Source organism: Balearica regulorum, chromosome 4 (assembly GCF_011004875.1).
Source record: "Balearica regulorum gibbericeps isolate bBalReg1 chromosome 4, bBalReg1.pri, whole genome shotgun sequence".
Taxonomy (NCBI): Eukaryota; Metazoa; Chordata; class Aves; order Gruiformes; family Gruidae; genus Balearica; species Balearica regulorum.
The window spans coordinates 56,878,867-56,897,420 of NC_046187.1; the positions used below are offsets into that span (position 1 = coordinate 56,878,867).

Below are 18,554 nucleotides of genomic sequence, written 5' to 3' on the forward strand. Positions count from 1 at the left end.
GGAATAGTAAGGATCCCCCTTTGCACTTGTTATATTCTGCTTAGTAAATGTTCAGTAGTATAAAGGTCCAGCTGATGCCTAAAACATTTGTGTTACTACCATCTATTGAAAAAAGGTGAAACAAAAAAAAAATTGTTTCCCCTCTGTCTAGTATGTAACAAAACTATAGATGATAGACATATGATGTCATCTAGACTTGGGGAAGTGATTAAGAAAACATTTTTCTATGGGAAGAAATACGGGGGCTTAAATTAGTGATGACTGTAAAATGAACACGTTTTTATGGTAATACCATCAATGTAAGTTCTGTTACAGAACAGATGTTTGGAATTTCTGTGTTTATGATATGCTGAGAGGAGTGTCTGAAACATCTCTATTTAGAGAAAAGTCAAACCAGACTTCAGTTAGCAGCATGCAAATGAGGTGGCCTGTGTTTCTGTTCCTCTTAGTTCTTTGTGCTTTATCCTTTCTGTGTCTAATGTTCATTTTAGGGATTTTCTTGCAGTTGGCTTCTGAACCCTTGCAGACTTTGAGTTTTTAGAAGAGTTCACAAAGAAAGTGCTTTTATCACTAATCAAGAAGTTTGTCCAGTGATGTTTGTCTTCTGTGCTACCATATTAATCTAATCATCTGGCAATGGTATCTGTAGGTTTTTGTATGCTTCAGTGATAGTATTTCATTTGTATAACTGTCAGTAAGACTTCAGGGCATGACACAAAACTCTTTGAAGTCCTTGGTAATCTTTTTTGTTGATTGATTGACTAGGTGAAGAGTTTGGGTATGAATAAATAGCTATCATTCTTTCTGTCTTTCATTGCTGGGAGGACCATGTCCTGGCTATTATAAGAGAGTCCTAAAAGGAAAGATTTTTATTCAGTGGTCTGTGGGCTAATTCTTAATGAGACTGCGTGCACCATTTTTCCTCCTCCTTTTAAATTGAAAAATATATTTAATATGCTGACCTCTTGTATGATTTCTGTTTACTGTGAAATGGCTGCATTTCTTTGAGATGGTTTTGACTGTACTGGAAGGAGAGTGTGTTTTAAGTGCAGAAATGTAGAGGATGTAGAATAGCTCGTAGAGTCTGACTAAAAGGGGAAAGGTAAAAAATGGTGTTAAAGTGTTTCTGCTAAACCATTCATAAGCTATGAGCAGAACTTTACAAATAAGTGGTAAGCTTATTCAAGAAGCTTCTTGAAAGTACAATGTTCTAATATTTTCCCCTGGTTTTACAGTGTAATATTGAGAGATTCTTAAGAATACACAACTCTCAAAGGCTGTATTTGCTGCTCTGTTAATGCATACAAAGTATGCATATAAAGTAATAAAACAAATGTCACTTTGTATTTCACATCTTATGTGAAGGAAGAGTTGTCCTCTTCAAACTGATGCCTTGTTAATTAAGGAGAGGGTTCACATTTCAGTGACCTAGATGTTCTGTTCATCATCTTCCCTGTGTAAGAAGGGAAGGCATTCTTTGCGAACCTCTCTAAATGAGAGGTAATGTATTGAACAAAAGTAACAAATTTTATGCATCTTTATTTCAGTATTCAATCTAGTCAGACTTGACCTGCGATATTAAAGATGCTAAATACTGTGTTACGCAACTCAACTTTTTTTTTCCCCAATAACTTCTAAACACCCGTAATATTTTCTTAGGATCTGAGTTGATGCAATCTGTCAAAATACTTCTCTTGACAGTTCCATTATAAACACTTAAGTTTCATGTAGCAGAAGTAATAGAATACTCTTCATGTTTAGATGAAGAAGATGACTTTGTCAATAAAAGAATTTCCCTGAAACCGAAGGAGAATGGGACATCAGCGATTGGTTGTCCAGGAACAACTACAGTGAAAAAGGAAGATGTAAAACCACGACCCAAAAGCAAGCCATTATCTCCAGTGAAACAGACTCCCACATCAGCACTTGATTACTTCGGGACAAGTAGTGTCCAACGATCAGAAAAGAAGCTGGTAGCAAGTAAAAGGAAAGAAGTGAGTACTGATGATGTTCCATTTAGGCTGATTATGTGTCTCATGGCAGATCAACATGGCCACTTTAATGACTGCAAGGAGTACTTAACTGCTTGTCCTACTTAATGTTACTTTTTAATAACCACTCAAGTATAAGTTCAATTCTGATGATACGTATGGGCGCATCAACTCCTCAAATGCAATTTTAGAGTAGCATTTACATGTTTGAGAAGATAGCACAAAGTTGAGAAGAAGCAATAGAGAAAATACTACTTTCTAGTGACTTTTCTTAAAATCAAGTAGTTTTCTGAGATTAGTGCGTGGGTGGGATAGCTTATAGTTGGGGGCAGAGGAAGGAGATTGTTTTCCCGAGCTTTGACACATGTATCCATGGAATAACAAAGTACCAAATAAGGTATGGAGGAAATTAAAAATTCACAATGTCGTTGACTTCTCTTTCAAGCTGGTCAACTATGATAGCTTCAGAGATGTTCAGCATTGTTTGAAGAAAGGAGGTATTTATATTATAGCATGGTTTTGTTTTGAATAGTAAAATCTCTTGAAACAGCCTTGTTTAATAGTATTTAGGCTATAGAGCTAGGAATAAAATGCTGCATGTCTCATGCCCAGTCCTTTTTCTAGAAGTATACAAAGTGAATCCCTACAGATGAAATTACTACAATTTACTCAATATTGGGGAAACTGAACTGTTGGTCTTTTTTTCTTAAATATAGCCCTCACAAAGCAGAGACAGCACACTGGATGATGAGGCTATTGCTAGGCAACTGCAGCTTGAAGAAGATACGGAGGTAAAAGCTCTATAAATTTGTTTCTCTATGCCAAGAATGGTTTGTTTAACTTAAAATTGTTTTTCTTTAAGAAATTAAGATTGATTCTCCATGTGTGCTTTAAATAAGTGTAATAAATTTCATCTGTATACTTAACCCTTGCACATATGTGCAAACATAGTCACGCAGTTATTTTTATGGGCACTGTTTCAGTTAGGTAGATAAAACATCTCAACCTATTTTTCCATCTATTCAGACTTTGTGTGCAGTTGATGTGTCTATAATAATCTTGCTTTTCACATAGAATTCACTTTCTGCTTCCTTATGTTTTTGGAGAGGTTTTGGGGTGTGGTGGTTTTTTTTTCATTCCCTAGAGTGAAAAAACTAAAAGCCATTGCCATCCATGATTGTTTCACCTGTTGTGTTCTGAGTTTTCTTATAGTTGAGAAAAATGTGAACGACCCTTATATGTGTGTCTTAAACTTTCCTGTTTGAATCTGTGCTAATATGAGGGAAAGGTACACTTGTCATACACATTTACTTGCTTTTGGGAAAATGAACTTATTTCCCATATACTAGTAATGCTCAGTATCCTTTGAAATAAATATATCATACATGTAAAACTTAATCTCATCCTTGACCTCCACAGAGATGTGTTGAATCTAGCTTTAACCTATTAGAAAGTTAAACCACCTGTCAGGAAAAATAAGGTGATGTCTTCATTTGAACTGATCTTATTTAAACATTCTTGTTGTCTATATGTATCATCAAAAGAAAGTATTTATTTCAGGTATAATGCCTCAGTCTGGTTTGTGTTTGGTAGTTGCTGCACTTCCCCTTTCTCACTGTACGCAGGAAAGATAGATGCATTTCATTGTTCTAGGCACATAAAAATAATGCCTGTGGCATATTAGTTTTATAAAGTCATCTGTTTGAATCTTGTAGCATGGCATGTCGGACTTCAAGACAATTATTTTTGTTGTTGTTTTATTAAAACAATGGTCAATATTTATTGGCAACAATATACACTATTCAGGAATAGAAAAAGTTTTCCCCAAGGGGCTATATTGGATAGGAAAGGTAAATTGATGATCAGTTATCACTGTAGATGTTACATTTATTTTTTTAGGTTAAGAAAAAAAACCAACCTGCTTTTTTTTTTTTTTCTTACAATTAATGAATAACTTTCTCAGATTCCATGTGCACTGTTTGTTCTTACTGGTTCTTCTGTCAAAGAAAATCAGTTGTGTAAGTAGAAATACTAAAAAAATTAAATGTATTTGTGCAACAAATCCAAACTCTACTTCTCTTGGTAGACGTCAATCTCTCTCTTTGGGGGAAACAAGTAATTCTTCAGTGCCATTTTCAGAAATTTACTTGCCTCTGATAGGATGCACTTTTTCCAGCTATGTGCTGTCTTGTTTTAGATAAACACTTGGTCTTGAGTTTTAAAAAAGTTACAGTAGAATTAAAGCTTGTCAGATGTGAGCCTAAAAATCTTTTTCTTTCCTTTTTTTTTTTTTTGTTCTTTCAGCTGGAGAGACAGCTGCATGAAGATGAAGAATTTGCTAAAACTTTGGCCATGTTGGATGAAACACCACAGAAGAAAAAGGTTGAATTCTTTTTAAACTTTAGTTTTTAGAAATTGCATTGCTGGGAGCATTCTTATTTAGACATCTAACCTTTGGTTTGAGACTTCCATATAAACGCGTTAAAAACAGCAAGAAAGTGTTTGCATAAAAAAAATAACATATTCACTCTTCCTACTTTCCTCCTGGATTTTCCTCACTCAGTAAATAAAGTATCCATCCTAATCAGACAGCAGGCATCATCGTACCTTTGTGCTGTCTGCTTCTGTTGATATGGGATTTTAAGTTCTAGTTCTAATTGAGTGAAGTGTGTTACTGAAGACTTGTGCTTTAGATCAGCTATAGCTCTGTTGGTTTGGGAGGACCAGATCAAGTAAAATGAGTCAGTGGCACAACTTGGTGAAAAGTGATGGGAGAAAAAGGAAGGAGGAGAATACTCCCCTTGCTTTGAGAGAAGGGGCAAGCAGGGATCTTGAGAATTTGAGACTAACAGCAGTGGTGGGAGTCTTCCCAGTTCTCGTAGCTTGTGGTGTAAGGCACAGTAAAGTATGTTTTGGGTTGTACATCAAGGCTTTTAAAATTTAGGATTGCTATATTGAATATAGCAAGTATTATTACCTCTAGACAAATGGGTAAACTGATTGGGATTGAAATTTACTGTAAACTGGAAGTCTGTCTGGCCTTTGATTTAAGGAGTAATTATGTGCATGACTGAGTGCAGAATTTGCTCATCTACCTGCTTTTGATGGAGATTGTATTCTGGCCTGTGGCAGGGATCAGCTTTGTTAGATGTCATTCAGTCTGTGTACTTAAACAGTAGGGAAGCTCAGGGATCTGGACTTAATGGTAGCTTGGGGCATGCTTCTCTGACTCTGGTGTTGTTTGTTTGTTTGTTTAGGCTCGGAGAGATTCAGGAGGAGAGCAAACAGTATTGAGCATCAAGAGCAGTCCTAACATGACAGAAAGGTGTAAGCAGTCGGAAAGAGGTAGGATGTGGAATATACAAAACTTAATCAATTTATAATAATGAGATAGGTTTTTACAGATATGCTCTCCTTCCTCTGCCTTCTTTCAAACAAAAGCAATGAACTCAACAGGTGAAACAAAGAATTACACTGCGAAGCAGCAAACTAAATCTGAACATTCAAAAGGGTCTCGTTTATCCTCACAACCATCTGATGGTAAAATCGCAAGAGAGTTAATGGATAACACCTTGCCTTTGAAACCTAGCTCTAAGCTTGTGTCTCTGAAGCAAAAAGAAGAGATTGCTGAAAAGGAAAGAGGTGCTCAAAGCTTAGTATCAAAAGAAAAAACTGCTTCAAGGAAAGAGGAGAAGACAACACCAAAGAAGGAGAAAATTTCTCCCAAGAAGACTGAGGTAGGAACTATCAAAAATGAATTTAGTTGGCTTGGAGTCTGCAGGAAAACAGTTTTCATTTATTAGTGTTATGTGTCACTGTTGTAACTTGGTACTGTGAATCTTCTGGGCAATTTTTAAGACTTTGAATCCTGGTAGGGCTTTAAGTTCCTAGCAATTGTAAGAATGTAGGAAAAAAAATTAGCTGGAAAAGTGTAAATTAAATGCGTGAAGGAACTGAGAGTTCCTTAATACTCATTAAGGTATGCGTGTGCACTGCAAAATAAGTTCAGTGCTTTTTCACACTTAACTTTCATGAAAAAATGCAGAATGCAGGAATTCTGACACTTACCTAGTGAGTGAAAGCTTGCTGTTTATGTGAGAGTGGTGACCTTATGTGTCTATACTGCTGTTAGATTGATAAATGGCATTGTATGATGGTGTGTTTTCCCCTTCCTCCCCTCTACTCTCCTATTTCTGAAGTATATTTCTTACGGTTGATAAATTATTTTGGAATATAATTTAATTTTCTTCTGATTCAGTAACTGAAATTATTGAACACACTGGCCGTTATTGGCAACTTCAAAACATACTTTTTAATCATAAAGTATAAAATATCCAAATTTGACATTTAAATAACAGTTGTAATTGGGAGGGAGAGCCTGCAGCTTTTGGGGGGGCAAGTTTTAAATAATTTTTTTACTGATTTACAAAGCTTTAATGTCTCCCTAAAAGTAGAAATCCTGCAAAGTAGACTTTATATAAGTGTAGATCTTGTCTATGCCTGATGATAATTTTGAAATAGGATGTGAATTTAAAGCAACAATTTCCACATGTACATGCTCATTTTGTTCATAAAACAGATGAGTCTACAGAAACTTGACAATAAACAATGGGTACTTTTTTTTTTAAACTCACATGAGAGTTTTTGAGATCTCTTTAATAAAGAACAAAAAATTCCTCAAAACACAAGTACTAAAGCCAGAGCAGGCCTCGGTATTGCATGTTACTAGACTAAAAATAAGTGTTAAACTTTTCCTTTTGTGCATAAAAATGTCTTAAACTGTGATGCTTGAGTTTATTTTGTTGGGTTTATATATGTAATATGTGTACTAATTTTTCTTCCTCTCCTGCCTAAGTCCATAAGTCCTGAGGACTCCGAAAAGAAGCGAATCAATTATCAAGCCTACCGAAGCTTCCTTAATCGCGAGGGTCCGAAAGCGCTGGGTTCCAAAGAGATACCTCGGGTAAGTTTGGCTACAGCACAATTCTATATGTAGAAGTGGAGCGTGTCATAGAATTACTGTTATAAGTGATCTAGCAACTATCCACTAAACTATTTAAAAACTAGTGGTGTTTTTCCAAATAGGAAGTATGTATTGGAAAAAAGTTAAATTGTAATGCAAAGCAGTGACTAAATGTAAGGAAATGTACTAAGAAATTAAATTCAGAACTTGGTTTATGAAGTCACAATGATGAAAAATAGTTACTGGTCTTAAAGATGAAGCAACTGTTGCTGTCACACATTTGACTGATATTCTGTGCTTGAAGCACAGAGTGTTACGAGTACAATCAGTCAGGTGAATGATGTGTGAAGTTTTGGTAGCTATTCCTTTTAATGATTTTTTGAGCTTTCAGAACTCTTACCTAGCTAAGTAGCACAGGCTTAAAGTTTCATAGAGACCTTGATATGGTAGGGGGTTAAAGAAGTTTATGGTGAAGATGTATTTGGTAGAATTGCATCAGGTAATGGTGTTTTCTGCAATGTTACAATTCTCAGGGGGCTGAAAACTGCTTGGAAGGCCTGACATTCGTAATTACAGGCGTTTTGGAGTGTATTGAAAGAGATGAGGCCAAGTCTCTGATTGAACGTTACGGAGGAAAAGTAACTGGCAATGTCAGCAAGAAGACAAACTATCTGGTTATGGGGCGAGACTGTGGCCAATCGAAACGTGAAAAGGTGAGTGTTCCTGTGCCTGAGCAAAGCAGAAGTGAAACTGAATTGTTTGTATCTAACTGTATTGATTTTCAGTATCTCTGCCATAAGGAGGCAGTACTACAAATAAAGTGCATGTTCAAAAGGAAAAGCTGCCTAATGGTGTAGGGCTTTGTTTTGGTTTTATTTATATGTACACACATGTATAATTTAAAAAAAAAAAAGTTGTTGTTTTCCTAAACATAGTCTTTACTGGAAAGCACTTTGAAATCAGTTATGTAACTCCTAACTTTACTTGACTTTTAATTCTTATTTTTGCTCCAGGCATCAACTTTAGGGACTAAAATTATTGATGAGGATGGCCTGTTTGATCTTATTCGAACTATGCCAGGCAAAAAGTCCAAGTATGAGCTGGCAGCTGAAACAGAGGTTTGTTTTATTATAAACTTAAGTGTTTTTTTGGTTTTGCTTTGGTTTCTTTTTAGTTGAAAGGAGTTTTGGTCTTCTGTTTCAGTAACAGTAACCCCATGATTGTCAGTATGACCTAGGTTAAAAATATTAGAAATAAAAATTGTATATTTATATATAAGACTTTGGAGTGATAGGGCTTTCTGTCACCTTTTATTTATACTCTGACATTATTCTGTATGTTAGGTATCTGACAGAGGGAGTGATTTATCTTGTTAGATGGCTTCAGTTTTAAGCTTTCAGTATTTGCTTAGTCTCTGAAATAAGTAATTGTGACTGTGTGGTACCTAGACAGGCTCAATATAAAATTGTATTGTAAATATGGGACAACTATGTGTAAACTATGTGTATACGTAACAGATTTTTGTCTTTATGGGGTACTTGAACTAAGAATGTTCACAGTAAATTTTTCAGGGAATACTGTAAAAACAGTAACAGGTCTTTTATGCACATTTTAATTTAGTCTTTTGTGGCTGATAAAATGTTACTAAAACCTCTGTTAGCTCTAGCATGTTGTACAATCAGTATATATGTTGCTTTGATACTTCTGAGGTGGCTAGACATGAATTGTTGCATGTAAAAATACTCTTGGTGTCTTAAGGAAAAGCAACTCTTAAGCTTACTGGCTAATTACTTTCGCTCCTTTTGAATTGTTTTGGGTTGAACGCTTTCTGGGGTTGTGGTTTAGGTTTTTTCAGTGTAGGGGTGTGGTGGTGGGTTTTTTGTTGTTGTTTATTTGTTAAATAACTGTGATTCTTTCAAAGAGTGTGTGCCTTGAGAGGAGTGTTCCCTTACTGGAAACAGGGTTATTTCCTGTTCCTTTTATCCATGTGTTCCTAGTGCTAATTGTTTTAGTGTTCAGCTTGGAAGCATCCTGGGTGTTTGGCCTGGTTGTTCCAACCTAACAGTCATCAGTTTTGCATTAATTTTTTAAATGATGTATCAGGCTCAGTAAGTAAAGGGACTTTCTGGTCTTGGAATCGCCAGAAGATTTACTGCCTCTCTTTTGTGGATTGTGCTACAGAACCAGGTGGCATCCTGTTTAACAGTGTTTTATTTTTCAGAGAGGAGTGGTTTTTTTATCTGCCCTTGAAGTTTTTTTTATCAATATATAAGCTTTGTTACTTTCCTAAGAAGTCCTGTACGTGAGTTCAAAGGCAGCATGTTTATTTACTGTAATTTTTTTTAAATTTCCCTTTAATTTTCTTATCTTTATTTTCCGAAGGTGAAGAAAGTAGAGTCAAGACCTAAAAAGACACCACAGAAAGCTGAAGCTGGAAAAAGGAATTTTAGCCCCTTCAAAAGGGACGTCGTTAATAAAAAACAGAAGTCTACTCCTGAAAAAGGAGATACCATCAAATCTGTTAAGAAAGAAACCACTGCTGCTCGAAAGCTTCTGGACTTTAAACGGCAAACCACAGAAAAGAAAGAAGCCCCAAAATCTAATGGGAACTCAGTTTCTGAAATTAACGAAGGCGAAACAGAGAGATTGCTATGGGTAGATAAATACAAACCTGCATCTCTTAAGGCAATAATTGGACAGCAGGGTGAACAAAGCTGTGCCAATAAACTGCTCCGATGGCTCCGAAATTGGCACAAGAATGCCTCAGAAGATGGACAAGGTGACCAACGCAGTTAACTTCTGTTTTCCATGCCAATTGCACTACTTGGTTCCCTGGGCTGATAAAGGCCTTGGGGATAGCAGAGCAAGTCTAGAAATCGGGAATGAGGCTGAAGTCAGATGCATTTTTCTTTAATTTTTTTTTTTTTTAGCAGCAGTTGAGCCTGAGTGGGGTGGGGAGTTGGTGGTGTTTTTTGGGTTTTGGTTTTTTTTTTTTTTGGTTGGTGTGGTGGGTGTTGGTGTGGTTTTTTTGGTGGGGTTTGTGGGTTGGTTGGTTGATTATTTTTGTTTGTTTGTTTGGTGGTGGGATTTTTTTGTGTGGGGTTTTTTTTTAACCAGTTGTTCACTTACCACCCCTGCCCCTGGTTTGGTTTGTTGTTTTTTTGGTGATGTGGTGGTGAGAAAATTGCAGATATGGTTGCATTACATTAATAGCACTTTTGCAGTTTTTCAGTTTAGAATCACTGTAAGTCTTAAACTAAAGATGGTTTAAACAGTTTTTCCCCAAGTGCTTAGGATGCAGATAAGTGTGTATTTTTCATATCAAGCCTTAAATGAGGAAAAACTCCAGTAATGCTTGATATCTTTAAAATTTTACATGAAGTATGCAGCTTGTCTTGTAATCTTCTCTTATAGCAAAGACCAATAAAACTGGAGGCAAAGATGATGGTACTGGTTTTAAAGCAGCATTACTTTCTGGTCCACCTGGAGTTGGTAAAACTACTACAGCTTCTTTGGTTTGTAAGGTGAGTTCGTATTAACAGTCGTTCCCAGCACTATTTGTTATACATTGCTGCTGTATCTGGATACAGATACAATGTGCAGATATCCTCTGAATGACCAGGGTCTGCTCCTAGCATAGTTCTACCTGCTCAGAACAGGGTTACAGGTGAAAATATGTGGATGTTTAGATACCTTTTATCAGGTCTGGGGCAAGAATGTAGCCATGGGTGTCTGCATTTCTTTCTCCTGTATTGAGAGGAAGCAAATTACAGTACATTGAACAATTGGAAATGGTTTTCAAGAATTGTGAGCATTCAGCACTAGTTCTACAAGTCAGTATTTGCACTAAATTTAGTGGGAGTTGAATTCTGGCATCTTTTAGAAAGTTTCTATGACAGATTTGGTCATGTTTTTATATATCTAATAAAGATATCTTTCCCAGACTCTTTCTAAATTCAAATACTGCTTTAGGATGAGAGAAGTTGACAGGGCTATGTGTCCATTTCTAAATACGAATTTAAAAATCAGTTTTTCTTAAGTTAGCTGGAACACTGTGTTCTACTAATTTTCATGAGAATCAGCTGAGAACTCCATATTGTAGAAATGCCATTAAAGCTAACTTATTAATAGTGGTGGTGTATCAAGTTACAGATTATTTTTGTTCTTTTGACTTGCAAGAACTTGCTTGGAAGGGTTGAGAACTATTGTCAGCTATCCGATCTTTGTGCTGGGAAGGAATGATTACTTACCTCAAATATTTGAGTTGCGTAGAGTAACTCCCAATCTCCTCCCCTTGCCCCCCACCCCTGCAGCTTTAGAGCTTTGTGCCAACAAGCTGATGCCACAACCCCCCAAAACTAGACTTGCAGAGAAGCTGGATGTGCTGACTTGGGCTTGTTTCTGCACCAGCATGGTCTTTTCTGCCTCTGCTTTCCAACCTAGCTTCTTCACAGCTGCTTCAGGTCTCTGCAGAGCATTTCACTGTGCTCCACAGGAGTAGCCAACAAAACTGGATTGTTCAAGCTGCAAGAACAAAGCTGTGTGCAGCTCACTGCTACAACATGGCATGCCCCTGGCAGGGGAGTTTGCTGATAAAGGAGCAGCTGGGTTAAGTTCTTTCAGGGACTGACATGCAGCCCAGCCCTGTGCTGAAGTGTAAGGACTGCTGGGGGAGCCATGTCTGTCCTAGCTGTTAAGTACTTAAAAGCTTTTCTTTCCTTCAGCTCTCAGAGGGGATGTAGCATGTTTCTTGTCCTGGCTCTTTGTTCATAAGACTTTGATATGCAGCTGGAAATACCACAGAGCTTAATCAGCCTTGGCTCGTAATTCTGTTTCCCTGGTGGCAGTTCTGTTAATCCTTCAGAACTAAATCTGTGCCATTGACGCTCTCCCCAACAACAACAAAGTTCTCTTTTGGGCATATCTGTTCTGTGTCTGATTATAAATATTTTTGGAGTGCAAGAGAAAAGGGGTATAAGGGGAGAAAGGACTCAAAGCCATAAATTGTATGTGAAAACAATGTTTTAAGAGCTTTATTCTGGAACTCTGAAATACTGTTTCTAATTCTGAGTATGCATATGCTCTTTCACTGATCCATGTCCTCATTTTTTGTGTGGTTTATGTGTTTGGACTAGGAACTGGGGTATAGCTATGTGGAGCTGAATGCCAGTGACACTCGCAGTAAGAACAGCCTAAAGGAAGTAGTTGCTGAATCGCTCAACAACACCAGCATCAAAGACTTCTGTTCCGGTATGTCTGTTGTTTGAAGGAGGATTCTTACTGTGTTAAGAGTCCAGTTACAGGAGGGAGAGAGCTTCCTTATTGCACAACAGTGTTAGGAATTCAACTTCCTCATCGCATGGAGGGATCTGGCCCTATTAGGGATGACTTCATGTAGTAAGCTGTTTTATTTCATCGTCACTTGTAGAATTAAATCCTGCTATCAGTAGAATCAGTTGTTAATCTGCACAAACTACTTGAACACTGCAGTTCCTCTTCTGTTGCGTGGGATTTGTTTCTTGGAAGGTGACGTGAGGTTATAGTCAGTTCTGTTCTGTGAACATAGATTCATGTGAGCAAGTGGCAGAGCAAGAGGCTCACCACCACCTTCGTTGTCTAGGATGGCCTTACCAAACCTATACAGCATTGGGTAAAACTGTGAGCAAGACCCTGTTTTATTCCCATCTCATTTTCTTGTTCATATTCATTTTCAGGCACATCCTCATCAGTTAGCGGGAAACATGTATTGATCATGGATGAAGTGGATGGTATGGCAGGCAATGAAGACAGAGGAGGGATTCAGGTGAAACCACTATAGTTATTAGCTAATGCCATTGCTAAGGGTGCATATCATACATTGCATGAAATATTTCAAGCTAGTGTACTGTCCTCAACCCATGGTCCATAGACAATCTCTGTAGAGGACAGTTACCTGACCTATTTTAGAAGTCTGTCTTCGAGAAGAATTATGCATTCGTAGAGGGGGGGAAAGATACTTCTGTAAAAGAAACCTGGAGTGATGAAGTTGGGTGTGTGCACTTTAAATGTTTATTCCTGGACAGGTGAATTTATCCTAAGGCCTCTGTAGCTGGCATCTACATGCAGTGGGAGGTTTGTAATCTGGCTGGGACATGTTACTCCCTTCAGTAGGCAGTAACACTGAATAAATAGCGTGGCATAGGCAATGTTATCCTTTGTTCTCCTTAGCAACTCCAGTTCGAGCTTCTGAAGATTTCCTGTGGTCACGTACAATACTTGGACAATTAAAGGCATACAGATCTTGAGCTTAGATGCAGACATTTACATTGCAGGAATATGAAATTGAACTGAATTTCATTAGAGCAGGCAAAGTTTGTTCTGGTAAGCTTAATAATGCCGAAGCCTCAGAGTTGAGCTCTTTGGACAGAGAAGAGCGGCTGTTTTTACTTCCAGTCAGGAAGATGCGTGTTCCCTCTGGGAACAGGCCAGGTCAAACTGCCCTTTGGACAAATGGATCTAGTTCTGCAGGTGGACAGCTCTACTCTGGGCTATTGATCTTCGTTGCTTTGTGAAAAACGGTCCAAACGTGATTGCTGGAAGTAGATAGTGGAATTGGGTAGACAGATTTATTGCAGCTGAATAGAACAGCGAGCAAACAAAGTAGGAGAGGCACTAGGTTTTCACTGTGCAGGAACATGATTATAGTAGGAGTTTTATAGACTTGCATCTGTCAAGGATTTGATTTAAGGCAGGGACTAATGCTGCTTGGTATGAGGTTTTAATCAGTCTTGTTATCTGATGCAATTGTTGTAATGTGTTTCAATCACAGGAATTGATTGGTTTGATTAGACACACAAAGATACCCATCATCTGTATGTGTAATGATCGCAACAATCCTAAAATTCGTTCCTTGGTCCACTACTGTTTTGATCTTCGTTTTCAGAGACCTCGTCTAGAACAGATTAAGGTAAGAAGGCTGTGGCTGTATGGACTGCACTGAATTACCATCAGTAACTTCTGTCTTCACATGGCAGAATTGGAAACGCCACGTAAAGCTTAATGAGTCACCTCAGTGAGTAACTCTGCTTTTCAGAATAGGTTCTCTGATTAATTTTTTCTTTCTCACCAAAGAACGAAGTATCCCAAAGCCTTTCAGATTTCAGAAGTCTATCTTAAATGTATCCAAAGATTTTTTTTTAAAGTTATCATGCATTTGTTGTTTTGATTTTTTTACACCAATAACAAAGGATGACTTATAATTTAAATTTTCTCTCAAACATATATGCTTTTAAAAAAGCTAGAAAAATATGGTAACGCTTTTATAGATGTGTCAATGTGTTCTGCAGGGGGAAGAATTCATAGCAATTCTCTAGTGACGCTTTCTCAATTGTATGTATCACAGGGTGCCATGATGTCTATTGCATTTAAAGAAGGTTTAAAAATCCCACCACCTGCTATGCAAGAGATAATCCTGGCAGCAAATCAGGACATCAGACAGGTCAGTGTCTGTTCAGAGAGCACATCGTGTACAAGTCCTTGACTTCAGTGTAGTATTTGAACAGTATTATTAAGTATAGAGATCAGAATGCTTTCTGTTTGAGTCTTCCATTTAAATGCTATTATGCTACCAAATTGTAAATTTTCTTCTTTAGGTTTTACATAATCTTAATATGTGGTGTGCAAAAGATAAATCATTGACTTATGATGAGGCTAAAACAGATGCCCGCAGAGCCAAAAAGGATATCAGACTGGTAAGTGTAAAATACTGGACTGGCTTTTACTGTCGTGTTTGGATATAATCACTAGGCTTCATAAGCATTTCTGAGCTAAAGCACTGATAGCCTAGATGCAGGGAGCCGTCAAACTTGTCACAGATAGTTGAAGAGCAGTAAATCCAGGACTGAGTATATATTTTGATGTATTGGTCTCTTACATAAGATGAAATTATAAAGCTTATACTTCTTTGTCCCGAGTCCTCTATTTAGGAGATAATTCTCTTAATATCAGAAGTACAACACAATTCTGAAAACTGCTAAAGTACTAGGAAGGAAATCCTGAGCACTGAACTTGTACTGATGAGTCCAGATGTTGTTGGGTACCATCATTACAGTAGTCTTGTTGATATTGTGCTGTGTCTTACTGTTCGTGGTGACCTGCAGCCCACTGATTTCTTGAAATATCATTTACTTAGGGCCCTTTTGATGTTGTCCGGAAGGTTTTTGCTACTGGAGAGGAGGCTTCTCGTATGTCTCTTATAGACAAATCAGATCTCTTCTTCCATGATTATTCCCTAGCACCTCTCTTTGTCCAAGAGAACTACGTACATGTGAAACCAGCTGCTGCTGGGTGAGTTATTCCATACCCTAAATTGACATAGGCTTTCATGTCAGAGAGTAAAACTAGACTAAAACCTATCTGGGTATTTCTGCTTTGTAATACAGTCAACTTCATTTTTATTTATTTATTTTTTCCCCCTAGAGGAAATCTGAAAAAGCACTTAGTGCTCTTGAGTAGAGCAGCTGATAGTATATGTGATGGTGATATAGTGGACAGACAGATTCGTAGCAAGCAAAACTGGAATCTTCTTCCAACACAGGTGAGCCCTTAACACTCATTTTACGTGCATTAGGGGTGTCCAGTGTAAAAGACTGATCCCTTGGAATTGATGTTTCAGTGTAATTGCATGACCTCATGTAGTAGTCTCGGTTCTGCTGGTGATTAGAGCAGTGTTGTGGTTTCACCTGGACAAGCAGGTTCCCATATTCATCCTGTTGAACCCATGCATGAAATGAAGTCATCTGGAACTTTGAAAAGCTTGCCGCTTCTTTATGAAGCGTAGGAGCACATGGCACACATCACTTCTGATGTGCAGCTACAAGCCTGCTCTGTTTTCTTGATGTGCTTCCTATCCCAGTCTCTTACCAGGCTAGTGTTTCTCCCAAAGCAGAGGACTGAACCTTCGTCACTGTACTTCTTGTGATCACTGAAACACTGACAAGCCTTGTGCTTAAAGGATTGTGCCTGGCATCAGAGAACGTATTGTAGATGAAGTTGGAAGTGACCTCTGGAGCTCAGCTAGTCCACCCCACTAATGCTTAGAACAGGTCCAGATGAGTTGCTTAGGAACTTGGCTAGCTGGGGTTATGTAGATTTGTGGGGTTCCCTGGAAATGTCTCCTTCACCATCTCTGTTGGAGATTACTGCACTTGTTTGTGTGAAGTCAGCTGTTTGTCTGACTGCACTCTAAACTGGACGTGAGAAACAAACAGACTTTTTTTTTTATGGCTTTTAAACCCCAGATAATGTCACAGATACTTGTAAGTAACCGTAACAAGTAAGGTGGTACAAGAGATGAAGCTGTAACCTAAAAGGGGTTGAAAAGAAACAAGCAACAAAGAAAGAGTTCTCTTAAAACGAGCTGTTTCCACCGTGGAACTGTATTCACTATCCTCTTTGATGCGGACAAGTAGGGTAGTATGTCATGGTGCCAGTGAGACTCATTGTGATTGAGCTTGGCGTGTGTGTTACTTTTTCAGGCCATTTATGCAAGTGTTCTCCCAGGGGAGCTGATGAGAGGTTACATGTCCCAGTTTCCTGTCTTTCCCAGTTGGCTGGGGAAATTTTCATCCACAGGCAAACACGATCGTATCGTTCAAGAACTGGCAATGCACATGAGCCTCAGGTACTTACTGACATTCCTCTTCTGGTTCATATCAATACGGGTATTTAGTTCTCATGTAATTTATTGCTGATCGTTAATTCCTTGCTGTGCTTGATGCAAACTTAAGTGTATATTCTATGAATATGCTTGTATGTTGGTGACGCTTTCTTAATCTGGACAACAATCGCAGTGCAAACACTTCTAGTATAGTCAGCAGTACTGAGACTTCCCCCCCGCTCCAAAGTTGTTTCTCAGTTAGGGGTGTGTTTCCCCAGCTTGTTTGGTGATTGAATACCTTGCATCGGCTATCCCTAATGCAGGCATGGCAAAAGGAATGGCACAGCACAACTTGCAGTTAACTCCTAAGGCAGCCGATTAGCCATTTGCTCAGGGCCTTACCTACAGGTTGCTTGTGTTTAGGAGTGAGTGGTGGTGGCTGTAGATTTACTCACTGGTTTCAATTTGACAAAGAACCCAGACGTGCAAGAGGACAGTAAATATGGAGTATCTGTCATATTTACGGGATGCGCTTGTCCAGCCCTTGAAAGACTTTGGAGCAGATGGTGTACAGGAAGCTATAACGTTGATGGACTCTTACTGCTTGATGAAAGAAGATATTGAAAATATCATGGAAATAAGCACGTGGGGAGGGAAACCCAGTCCTTTTTCAAAGCTGGATCCCAAGGTAAAATTCACTAGTTATTTTTTTCCCTTTTCTTCCATATCTTTAAAAAGAAATCCTAGAGTAATAGCTGTGGTATGGATGTGCTGCCGAAAGGCTGAAGTTGGTGCAGCTGATTATTAACTGTAATTTAGTTAATGCTAGCCTCTGTAAATCAGCTGTCAGACATACTATTAAAGGTTCAGGGGTACGTCCTAAAAGATAGTTGGGCTGTGCTTCATTCAGAAGCCTTACACCTGTTGTTGCTGGTGTCCGGGAGCCAGCTGCGTTGGGGACATAGAAGTGGGCACCCCATAGAAGGGATGGGGAAAGCCAGTACCTTTCCACGAGCAAGCTCCTGGCTATAACCTGTATCATCTTCACGTGTGGCACTGCCTTTCCTTTATTGTGCCCAGGAGGGAGACACAACCGTATTTGTTACAGTGTGGGCACTGAATTAAGAGGCCGGCTTGCCGTTTGTGTCTTCTGCAGTCTGGTTAAACTGAACTGCCAGACCTGGGGGCACACTCTGTCATGGTCCCGCAGAATCCAGCTAGTCCACCTCTGTGGTTGGGACCTTCATCTGGTACAATGTGAGCTTAAGTCCCTGCTACAAACCATGCAGGTGTGAGATCTGAACCATGATCTCCCCCATCTCAGGTTGGGTGCTCAAGGAAAGAGAAGGATCTTCTCTGCTGATACCTAAACCTACACTACTACCAGGTGTTTACACTTTGTCTGAATAAGCTGCTCTGGTGTGGCAGGTGTCCAGTGCTGCTGAGGGTGGCTTTTTGGTCTAAGTGACTTGGAGTAGGTGGCAGCAGAACCACAGTGCTGAAATTATTGGAGGCCTGAGCAAGAAGCACCTGAAGATGCACACTCTACCTGAGGATTGTGTGGGACTTGCTTAAAATGAGCCTTCACCATACAGCTCTTACATGCCTTCTGTGTCCTATATATCTTTGGTCACATCTTCCCAAAGGAAAGATGATGTGGAATCTCTAGCCAAGAGTTGGCTAGCTAACAATCTACAGTTCCTAAGCTGATGCTCATAGTGTTTCTTTCTAACCTAACAGGTCAAAGCAGCTTTTACACGTGCCTACAACAAAGAGGCACATCTGACTCCATATTCACTTAATTCTGTCAAGACATCTAAAAGGCAGTCAGGATCTGCGGTGACCTTAGAACTGAATGAAGACTTGAATGCGGAAGAGATCCAATCTGATGAAGATGGGCAAGATACTGTTGAAAATGATGCAATGATTAAGGTGACTTAGTTTCCTCAGTGTTAAACTACCA

General features: G+C 38.7%; 1 protein-coding gene across 3 annotated transcripts in view; it reads left to right on the forward strand.

Moving 5' to 3' along the window:
* The window catches only part of RFC1 (replication factor C subunit 1), a 45,659-nt gene that overhangs the window by 23,098 nt on the left and 4,007 nt on the right, over nucleotides 1-18,554 (forward strand). For all 3 annotated transcript variants that reach the window (XM_075752294.1, XM_075752295.1, XM_075752296.1), the window contains 20 exons: nucleotides 1,762-1,994; nucleotides 2,708-2,782; nucleotides 4,296-4,373; nucleotides 5,249-5,336; nucleotides 5,433-5,728; nucleotides 6,847-6,954; nucleotides 7,488-7,667; nucleotides 7,968-8,072; nucleotides 9,337-9,733; nucleotides 10,369-10,478; nucleotides 12,090-12,204; nucleotides 12,669-12,757; nucleotides 13,763-13,900; nucleotides 14,336-14,431; nucleotides 14,586-14,684; nucleotides 15,125-15,279; nucleotides 15,412-15,529; nucleotides 16,470-16,615; nucleotides 17,066-17,279; nucleotides 18,332-18,523. In XM_075752294.1, coding sequence (XP_075608409.1) covers nucleotides 1,762-1,994; nucleotides 2,708-2,782; nucleotides 4,296-4,373; nucleotides 5,249-5,336; nucleotides 5,433-5,728; nucleotides 6,847-6,954; nucleotides 7,488-7,667; nucleotides 7,968-8,072; nucleotides 9,337-9,733; nucleotides 10,369-10,478; nucleotides 12,090-12,204; nucleotides 12,669-12,757; nucleotides 13,763-13,900; nucleotides 14,336-14,431; nucleotides 14,586-14,684; nucleotides 15,125-15,279; nucleotides 15,412-15,529; nucleotides 16,470-16,615; nucleotides 17,066-17,279; nucleotides 18,332-18,523 — 3,032 coding nt within the window. The remainder of the gene's footprint in view (nucleotides 1-1,761; nucleotides 1,995-2,707; nucleotides 2,783-4,295; nucleotides 4,374-5,248; nucleotides 5,337-5,432; nucleotides 5,729-6,846; nucleotides 6,955-7,487; nucleotides 7,668-7,967; nucleotides 8,073-9,336; nucleotides 9,734-10,368; nucleotides 10,479-12,089; nucleotides 12,205-12,668; nucleotides 12,758-13,762; nucleotides 13,901-14,335; nucleotides 14,432-14,585; nucleotides 14,685-15,124; nucleotides 15,280-15,411; nucleotides 15,530-16,469; nucleotides 16,616-17,065; nucleotides 17,280-18,331; nucleotides 18,524-18,554) is intronic.